Below are 10,978 nucleotides of genomic sequence, written 5' to 3'. Positions count from 1 at the left end.
TTTTATAAAACTGATGTGATATAAATCCCCTATATGTATTACCATACAATATAAGCAATTTTTTTATATTTATTTAATAATTGTATCTTTGATGTGACATTTTTATAAATTTCCATGCGATTTTTTTATAAACTTTTATTCACATTTATGAATTTTTACAAAAATTAGGAATGTGTATATGCAGTCAAATCAGCTTGGTTTAAGCCAATACGATTTCAGTAAAAACCGTTTGAATGATATTCAATTAACAGAAAAAATTATAAAAAATAAATAAAATATAATTTATATAAATATTACACAGACATAATAGACCATACAGAGACTTTCTTCATTCTAGCTTCAGATATTTTTCTTTCTTCTGCGTCAGTTGATCCATCCCACTTTTGACGGACTCCAGAAGCAAAGAGGGCAAACAGTATACTTGGAACAATATACATCATAGCGGCTATTATAAATACTATTCGCCATTTAAGTTTGTTTGACTAAAATAAATAATAACAATAATTAATAAAATATATCAAGTTGCCTTCCATCTTATACACAAATTTTATTATATTTTTTTTCTTTGTTGCGAGCTATGCCGATACCTTTTATCTTTATTATATATATATATATATATATATATATATATATATATATATATATATATATATATATCGATCTAGAGGTAGAAAACTTTGTGGAAAAATTACCTGGTCCTCCAGGTTGGGGGTTTAGGCGTCAGGTCAGTTCCCTGTCACTTGTAAAAACTGGAAATTACTAAAAAGCCTAATGCTTGCCTAAGAATTTCGGACGGATTATATGGAAAAAGACACAAGCTACGGAAACGGATATTGAATATTGGTACATGGAATGTCCAGGGAATAAGAGTAAAAATGGAAGAAGTTATTCATGAACTGAAAAATGCCAACATGGATATAGTAGTCTTGACGGAGACTAAGAAAAAAGGAACTGGCACAGAAACTGTAAATAACTATACACACATATTCAGTGGCATCCCAAAACACCAAAGAGCAAAGAGAGGAGTCTCTGTAATGATACACAAAAAATTCAAACACAAAATAACTGATTTCGAGACAATCGACGAAAACATCATACGTGTTAATATCAACATAAATCAAACGCCAGTGACAATCCTTGGAGTCTACGCCATCTCAGATGACGAATCAATTGCTGCTAAGGACGAGTTATTAACCTATGGTACAGAGACATGGAGACTAACAGAAAGCAATAAAAGAAAACTCGAAGCAACAGAAATGGATGTATTTAGACGATCACTTCGAATATCTAGGGCAGACAGAATTAGAAACGATGAAATAAGGAATCGGATGGGGGTAGATGGATTACTGGCAACAGACATAGAAAGGAAACAACTTATATGGTATAGCCATGTTCAAAGAATGCCAGAAACAAGACTACCAAAAATCGCCATGAAATGGATACCACCAATTCGTAAGAAACGAGGAAGACCAAAAAGAACATGGAAGGAGGGAATAACAAAGGCAATGAGCTTGACCGAAGAACAATGGAATGATAGAAATTCGTGGAAACTAGGCATCGGACAACGACGCAAGACGTTTTAAAACCGATATATTAGGCTAAGTGTATTCTTTATTCCTTTATTTTTCCAATATTTCGTCAATAGTCATAGACATCATCAAGGATAAGCTACAAGTAGTTTTACATGAAAAATTGACAGTCTATTTGATTAAGTTGATACTTACAATTTGAGATTAGCGCCGTAATGAAAGCTGATCAATGTTATAAAAAAATTTGTACAAAATTGTATAAGTTTTTTTTACAAAAAACATGTAGTGTAAATTCACAAAACTGGTACAAAAACAACGAACAAGTGTTTCCTTTTATGCATCGGACTGAAATCGAAACTCGAAATCGAAATCGAAACTCTCGAGAAAGGACTTATAAGATACTTAGCCTATCCTTTCAGCTGTTTTTCCCAAAGAATCTCAAAGTTTATCTTCTAACTTTAAAAGCTGTGATCAACAGTATTATATATATATATATATATATATATATATATATATATATATATGTATATATATATATATATATATATATATATATGTATATATATATATATATATATATATATATATATGTATATATATATATATATATATATATATTGGTCGTCATCAGTACGGTGCAGCCAAGTTAGAAAAGGAGCATGTAACTTGGAAAAGGATCACTACAGGAGCAATGCAACCAATTTGTGACAATAGAGTTAAAAGACTGATTATTTCTAGGGCAACAACTACCAATATCCTCGGGGAAAGTTACAGCTACCTGAGAAAAGGAATGCCAAACGCTAAAACGTTTAAAACAAATAGAAAATGTTAATACGAGTGAATAATAAAGGTAAAAGTGTCTCGCAACGGCAATGGCAACGGCATAGCATGGAAGGAAAAGTAGCTGGTTAACTCTATTGCCACAAATTGGTCCATTGGTTATGTAGTGACTTTTTCTTAAGTTAATATGTTTCTTTTATAACATGGCTGCACCGTACTGATGACGACCAAATAATCAGAAATACGTATTTACAATTACCTTGCATCGATACGATATACCTATTTGGTTTTTTGTTTTTCTGTTTTGCAAGACATTTTACGTTTTAACATTTGGCATTCCTTTCCTCAGGCAGCTCTAGCTTCCTCTGTTATTATTGTTAGTTGGTATGGTATGGAACCCATCAAGGTCTTTCAACTTTATTGTCACAAATTGATTCTCTCAGTAGTTCTCAAGATATGACATTATCTACAATTGGGCTCTTGCGAGGGCATGGTGATACTCTAAATATTATTAGCTTGCTGTTTCCAGTGGCTGCCAGTCTATATCATATGGACGGCTTCATGTAGGGATTTTCCCAAAAGTCTTCATTTGGTCTGCCCATCGTGTTGGAGATCTTCCTCTTGGTCTATGTCGTTTTACCTTTCCTTCTACTACCAATAGTTCCATGGTCGCCGTTCTTCTATCCATGTGGCCCAAATAAATTAGGTATACTCAGTTTACTTTTTTTGATAGCCTGTCTTTTATATGACGCACTTCCAGAATTGACAGGTTGGTTCTATGTTCTGTCCAAGACACGCGTATAATTCTTCTATGGTCCTACATTTTCAAAGCTTCGATCTTACTCCTAACAATTTTTTAAAGTCCATGTTTGAGCTGCATATGTAGCAATGGGAAAAATAATGGCATTGACTAACCTAAGCTTAGTATTCCTTGTTATTGTTTGGTCTTATATTTTAATCAGTTTAGCTGTTGCGGTTCGGGCCATTTCTAGTCGACGCTTGATTTCTAAGGAGTAATCGCCATTGTTGGTTATCAGAGAGCCCAATTATACAAATCTGTCTACCACTTTGAAATTCGACACTTGGTGTATGTGCGGTAAATTATTATTTGCTCAGTCTACGATCATTATTTTTGTTTTCTAGGTGTTGAACTGAAGTCCGAATTCTTCTCTGAAGTTTGAATCCGTTCAGTGATGGTAATCCTTTCGACTTAATTCGCTGCCAGTATAAGTGTGTCATCTGGATCCCATTTTACTTAATCAAAAGCCTTTGTGTGATCTATGAAACAGAGCAGCATTGGTATGTTGTGTTTTCTCGCTTTTTCTATGTTTTGCCTGGTGTTCAGTATCTGCTCTCGCATTTTTTTTCCTGGTAAGAATCCGCATTGTTCGTTGCCTATCTCTGGAAGTAGAACGTTCTTTAGCCGTTCATTGATTGTATGTAGCAGGAGTTTGCTTGCCTGAGGAATAAGGGTAACAGTTCTGTAATTGCTGCGTAAGGTTAGTGATCCTTTTTATGGATAGGGATAAAGGTTGATTCGTACCACTCATCAGGCCATTTACTAGTGATCCATATCATGTTGCACATATCCAGTATTAAATCTACGCCAATCTCACCCTTTGCTTTTAGAGTCTCCACTGGTATGCCATCGATCCTTGGGGATTCTTTGTTTCTAAATTGGTTGAGAGCCTTCTCTACTTCTGTTTTTAAGATTATTTGTTCTTTCTCTTTAATTGCATATTCCTTTTGTTCTAAGACTGATGTACCCTTTGAAGTGTTTTTGTATAGTTCTGAGCAGTAACTTTTCCATGTCTCTGCAATGCTCTCTATGTCGATTTTTACTTCTCTATTATAATCTTGAACTGCTAGAAGTTGTGGTTTGATCTCTCGGACCAAATATTTAACTTTTTTAAACAGTTCATGACTTTCATGGCGGTTTGCATGTTACTTCAGTTCTTGACACACGTTATTTATATAGATGTTTTTATCTCTGGAGCACATACCTTTTATTCTCCTGTTTAGTTCCGCTATTTCTTAAGTGTAGCTTCCTGTTTTTGTGATGTTTTAGTATAATGCTTCTTTTTTCCACTAATTCTAAGGTTTCCCCTGACATCCATGTTCTTTTGGGTTTTACTCTGTGTGCACTCTTTTTCCGCTGAATATATCCAGCTTTTTATTCCATTCCACGTTTTATTTATGTCTTCTAATATTTGTGGTTTTCCTTTGTTAATTTCTTTAATCCAGGGATACACGGGGGGTGAAAATAGGAAAATTCCCCCTCCAAAGGTCCAAAATTAAAAAAACCTATGTAGTTATGTCCTTTGAGTAGTTTGACATTATCTTTTTTATGTCTTTTGGTAGGTGTTCCATTGGAAGGCCCCCCCCTAAGTTGGAAGTTCCCCTCCCAAGGCAAATGTCGAGATCCGCCACTGCTTTCATCTAGAATTCTTTTGTATTATTTACTCTTAGAAGTAAGAACTTCTTGTGTATAATAGTATATTATTTATTAAAGATAATGAAAAATTTATCAAAAAGGCTTACAAACTTTCAAAACGTTTTCGGTCTAGTCGGACCATCTTCAGTGAAAAAACATTAAAAGGAGTTGAACTAGCTGCGTAAACAGATGTAGAAATCCTTTTCTTACATAAAAATTATGTTGAATTTTAATAGATTAATGACACTAGGTCGATCTCATAAGATTTAATTCATGTTAAGTCAGAAATATAAGAGTCAAATCAGAATCTGGGCCAGAATATGCCTTAGTATATGTTTACTTCCCTAAGATCAGTTCAAAAAGACTACTAAATTTTATGATACTGCCACTACCTAATCCAAACTTTATGAAAATTGTCAATAAATGACAAAGAAAACTATTGAGTGTTCCCTATATATGCGCATCTAATAGTTTATATGGAATTAGTTAACCAAAATTTTGATTTACCTGGATATGACAATGTATTTATATTAATTTACAAATTTATTACCATAATTTGATTTATCTGGATATGACTGTGGAGTAATATTTAATTCATAAATTTATTACCAAAATTTTGATTTATCTGGATATGACTGTGTATTAGATTTAGAGGACTCGTTCGAAAATTCAGTGGCAGGTTTATTTTCCCTTGGTTTCAGTTTTCTTGGGATGAATACTGCCTATGAGTCACTCAAAGTCAATAATTGTCATTATACACTGAAGTATATAGATAATCTATGTCCTGAACTGAAGCCTAGTGACCTAGGGTGGTAATCCTAAGATTGGTGTAATGGTAATGGTACTGGTAATGGACGAATCTCTGAACACCGTGGATTTGGCTGATGTGGCTTTTTGTTATATCTATACTTAATCTTCGATAAACATTTCTACTTTACGGATGTTTTACGGCTTTTATTTAACTGTAGTTGTATGTATATCCTGTTTTAACTTCGTTTTATGGTAATAAACATGCTATGCTCAGGATTATTCCACAAGGCAAAAATTTACTCACGTTAAGCCACCAATCTCTGATTCCGACTGGCCGCGATTGACGCAAACCTAACGTCTTCCGAGCTCTCAGGTCAGCTAACCTTCCTTTAATTGGAGAGTTATGGGCGAATAAGAATGAAATTTGTAAGGGACCAGAGAGCGCCATAACCTGTGTTATTTAGAATAGGTGCTCTATTCTAAATAACACATACGTTTTGGGATTGTTGCTGCTTTTATCTTTTCAGATATGTTTGTTCTGTTTCATTTAGGTATTGCGTTTATATTATTACAAATGCAAAGTTGTTTTATATTAAACTGTATTTAAATTTTTGGTATTAGACACACTAACGATATTTTTAGTATATATCTGGTATATAAAATAAAAACATTTGTATATTTTATTTTTTATGACTTTCTAAATATAGCCGTCTAATAGACTATACCTTAACGTTTGTGTAATATTTTTTCATCTTACCGATTAAGGGTTAGCAAACTTGTAGAAATCCAAAATTATAAAATTTAGAAGAAACTTATAGGGTGTGAGGACTCTAATAAACATAGATGCTATACATTTAAATCTGTGAGTGAAGTAAAGTACCTTGAGACTCGAGACTAACTTGGAAATAATAGGCTTTGAAACTTAAGCGAATCAAGATATGTACAGACAGTTAAGCAGTAATGGGGACTTATGGAAGCCCTAAGGTAGACTCTAGGCTAATGCGAGAATGTCAAGGAGAACTTGATGGACTGACGGAACATAAGTGTCACATTGGTATATATACTGGTATATATAAAGGATCAATTATAAAATACTAAGGTCCAGAGATAGGAGTGCGAAAAAGCTGAGTCCACGAGATCTATGTGTAGGGTGGAAATGTGGATAATTTTAGCGTTTTGTCCTATGACACAAACCGACAAGACCCTGACAAGGGTACCTTGACCAGATAAAATATCTAATAAACTTTCTTAATTCAAAACATACAACTTACCTCATCAGTACCTACAATGAACTGAACTGATAATGGTGCAAGGATCGATAAACCACTACCACAGCTATTACAGATTGCTTGAAGGGTCCCAGAAAAATTCGGTGACAAATCAATGTGATTTAATGTATATCCTGCAGTAGCTGCCGATTGTATTCCTACAGCACTGACTAACATAACAACTGATAGAGTAATAGCACTTTCGGGCAAAAAACTCAGTACCAATAATGATGTTCCAGCTCCAATACCAGCTAAAAGAGAGGAAATTATAATTTATTCAGATAGTAATTGAATTATTAACTTTTAGGTAAAGCTAAGTTTTTGGCTAAATGTGGTAAAATCAAAAATTCTGTTTAACTTGTGTATTAGACTGAATAGACTAACTGTTGATATTTGTTTGGGCAGATGTTATTTGGTCATTAAGAGACTACACTTAAAATAGTTCCAACAGTACAAGAAAGAAATTTGAAAATAAGGACATTGTCTTTTTCTATACTATTCTACGCTTCAGAAATCTTACTTTCATTGACTACGTTTCACCGCAATACGTGAATAGCCATATGTAGCGCGTGTTTCATAAGTCAAAACGAGATCTCTCTTAACGAAAGGTATTTGGTAAATTTAAGGAATATAGTAACTCCTCCTGGGACAGGAAATAAGCAGATTCACAGTTGTCACTGCCGGTCCCAAGTCCTGATAACGGAGGAGGGTTGTAGCGGTAGCTACCTATTTTATGATAAAAAAAAACAAAAAAACCCAGCTAACGCCTCGGAAGTATAATAATAAAACTTCCAATATAAATTACTATAATTATTGTATTAAATAAACAAGTTTAAGTCATTTTATTTATAGTTTACTAAAAACTTCACTGATCTCTGCCACTAGGTGTCGCTGTTTCGAAATGTTTACTTTTTAACAACATATATTATCTTTAATGTTCAAATGATGAAATCTAAACGTAAAAAATATAGTTATCTATTTTTACAATTAAAAATCCATTAAACATTTTTCGTCGTTAAATGTTGATATAAATTACAATAATTATTGTATTAAATCAACAAGTTTATGTAGGTAATTTTATTTGTTGTTTACATACTAGTAATAAATTAAAAGTGCTAACAATTTCGCTGATCTACGACACTAGGTGTCACTCTTCCGAACTTACACATAGCGAATAGGCAAGGCAACGAAGCACTAAGCCTACCAATTGTCAGCAGCAATATGGAATTGCTTCATGGAGGTAAAATGACAATTGCATGTTGTGCATAAGGAAAATACATTTCCAAAAAGCGTAGAAAATGAAAAATTGATATATACAGTCGTTACTCGGGAATTTTCGAGGACGCTAAACACGACGAATATTATGATGACAATAGTCCTTAAGCTACTTGGTGCCCAAGTGCATGGACCTCGTTTCCTAAATATTTATAATATTTTCATTCGAAATCAGTCAAAAATCATTACTCGGAGGTTGTGGGGTTGCTGAACATGAACATTATGACAGCCATCATCTCCAAGGTATCTGGTACCCAGGGTGCGTCTCACCTCTGGAAGTTTTTTTATTAATGTTATTTAACATTTTATGAAAGTAAGGTATCAAATAAGAGAACATGATTTCTTTAATATATATACAAAAAAGATATATTAAGTAAAAAAATATGAGTAACAGATTATCTAATAATTGATTTTCTTTATAGTTTTCCATATTCGAGCAATTGTACCAAGCAAAATTTTTACATGCCAAATTGCATTCCAAGCAATTCCGTCTACATTTACATTTTTGAAAAACGCTCTTTTCTATGTAACCTGGAGGATATCCGTGTACTAGTACGTGTGATGGAATAAGTATAAAAGCACATGTAAAAGTAAAAGTCGAAGGTGCTACAGAGAAGATTAGAATACCAAAGCGACAAATTTAAAAAATATTATTTTGGGTAATTTTATTAACCGGACATATCCTCATACTAATAATGCTTTTATGTGTATTAGAAATTTTGGTATTGTGGAAAAACAGGATTAGTCCTGGACTTGTCCACTTTTTCTACAAAAGCTACCACGCATATCTATTCGTCCCAATATACATTTGTCATTCGTCACTATGGAAAGTGTACAAGAGATAATCTCGAATTAAAAATTAAAAAAGGCGAAATCCAGAGTGTTGGAAGCCTGTTATCAATAAAAAAGCAAGACAATCTGGACAACAGTATACTAGTTATAAAAGTTGTACTATTCCAAGCAAAACGATTGGAGAACCATGCAGGTATGTTGTTATAACCTCAAATTTTGTTAAATATTTAATTCTTACTATACTTATTACATTGTAGATATAAGAAGAAATGCTTTCTTGCGATTTCTTGTGAATGTAGTGTTACGAAAGATTTATCCCACATACGAAAAGTCCATTGACGAAAAAGAAGAAGTAGTTCGAGGACATTCAAGATGACATCGAAAATTCTTGAAATGTGAAAAAATTCTGAAAAGTGAAGTTTGGAACGTAAAAAAAAAGAAATATATATATATATATATATATATATATATATATATATATATATATATATATATATATATATATAACAGATGTTTTTGACAGTTGGGGAACAGTTGTATTTTTAATTTGGAATGTTGAAATATATAGTTGTCAGTTAGTTAAAAAGTATTGTAATATTGTTGGTGTTGAATAAAGTAAATTTTCAAGAAGTGTAATATTGGTGACAGCGGTGGGATAAAGAAATATTTAGCAGTTGTTAATGGTAAATACAAGATCCACTGAGTTTGACAAAGAAATGGATAAGTCCGGACTCTCTGCATGGTTTTTAAAAATAAAAGAAGATGAAGAGAAGCGTAGACAAGAAGATAAAGCGGAAAATGAGAAGCGTGGGCAAGAAGTGAAAGAGGAAAAGGAAAAGCGTAAAAAAATAAAGGTAGATATCATAAATGGTTTATTCCAAATTCACGAAAATTTTCGGTTAGAGATAAGTCAAATCACTAGTAGAATAGATAAATTAGAAGAAAAACAAAACAATTTTAAAAATAAAATAGAACAACAACAAAATGATTTGAAATCTAATTTACAAATACAAATAGTTGAGTTAGAAAAAAAAATTTATACCCAAGCTTCTTTATCTATTGTTTCAGTAACTAACGGTCGAATCTAAACAAACAGCTTCATCACCTTCCATAATTGAACCAGGTACAATTAGAACAGGTGGCAGCTTCTTTGGTGGTGTCGCTTCGAGGACAGGCAGCAACCGTTTTGCAATTCCTTCCCCAACATGCACCCAGTTATACCTCTCTCGTTGAAGCTTTAAAGACAAGATATGACCAGCAGCATCTAAAGCAGGTTTTCCAAAGTCAGCTAAAAATTCGATATCAAAAACATAACGAAAACCTGTAAGAATTTGAAACCGACATTAAAAGACTATTGCACTTGGCATACCCTCAGGCACCTAAAGATTTTCTAGAACAAATTGGAATACAGGCATTCATAGATGGACTACAGGATGTTGAAATGCAACAAGCTCTCCGATTACAACATCACAAATCGCTAAATGGAGCACTAGTCTCAGCCCAGGAGTATGAAGTGGCAAAAAGCATTTTCAGATCTCGCCCAAAGTTAAGAGAAATAAGATTTCAAGAAAATGAAGAAATCCCAACCGCAGATAACCAACAACCTATTTTATCCCAAATTTTAAACATACTGCAAAATCTTCAACAAAAACCTCGAAATGAAAACAGAAGATGTTTTAATTGCGGGAGAATATGACATTTTCAAAACAATTGCAGAAGCCGATCCCAAACAAGGAGAGAACATCCAAAGAATGAGGCTAGAAGGTAGCCTAGATCGACATCCAGAAGCCCATCACATAGTCCTATTAGAAAAGGGCGTCTTCATAACAATGCCGATATTATTTCTAGGCGACCCTGTTTGGCACGACAATGCCAGTACTGTAAAAGACTTGAAGATAAAGAGAACATAACCGAAGAAGTAAATCTCCAGGTAACCACAGTTATACAGGAAGAAGATAATGATTAGACTTTCCTGGAAACCTTAAAAAGAGTCAAAAGAAAGATAATGACTTAAAAGTCATACAAGAATGGCTTAAAAATGGAGCAAGACCTATTTGGCAGAAAATAACCAAATACAGTGGAACTATAAAAGCGTACTGGGCTCAATGGGAATCTCTGTATCTTTTCAATGGTCTATTATATCGGAAGTG

The 10,978-nt window shown here is 33.4% G+C and overlaps 1 protein-coding gene across 1 annotated transcript in view; it reads right to left on the bottom strand.

Annotated features, from left to right (window-relative positions):
- Positions 1–257: 257 nt before the first annotated feature.
- Positions 258–10,978, bottom strand: part of LOC140443428 (putative inorganic phosphate cotransporter) — a 46,289-nt gene continuing 35,568 nt past the window's right edge. The window contains exons 7-8 of the mRNA XM_072534682.1: positions 6,765–7,012; positions 258–482 (exon numbers count right to left, since the gene is read on the bottom strand). Of these exons, the coding sequence (XP_072390783.1) occupies positions 294–482; positions 6,765–7,012 (437 nt within the window). The 3' untranslated portion in view covers positions 258–293. The remainder of the gene's footprint in view (positions 483–6,764; positions 7,013–10,978) is intronic.

Source organism: Diabrotica undecimpunctata, chromosome 6 (genome assembly GCF_040954645.1).
Source record: "Diabrotica undecimpunctata isolate CICGRU chromosome 6, icDiaUnde3, whole genome shotgun sequence".
In the NCBI taxonomy this organism is placed as follows: domain Eukaryota; kingdom Metazoa; phylum Arthropoda; class Insecta; order Coleoptera; family Chrysomelidae; genus Diabrotica; species Diabrotica undecimpunctata.
The sequence above is the reverse complement of the archived record's forward strand: the minus strand, read 5'-3'. Positions and strand labels throughout refer to the sequence as shown.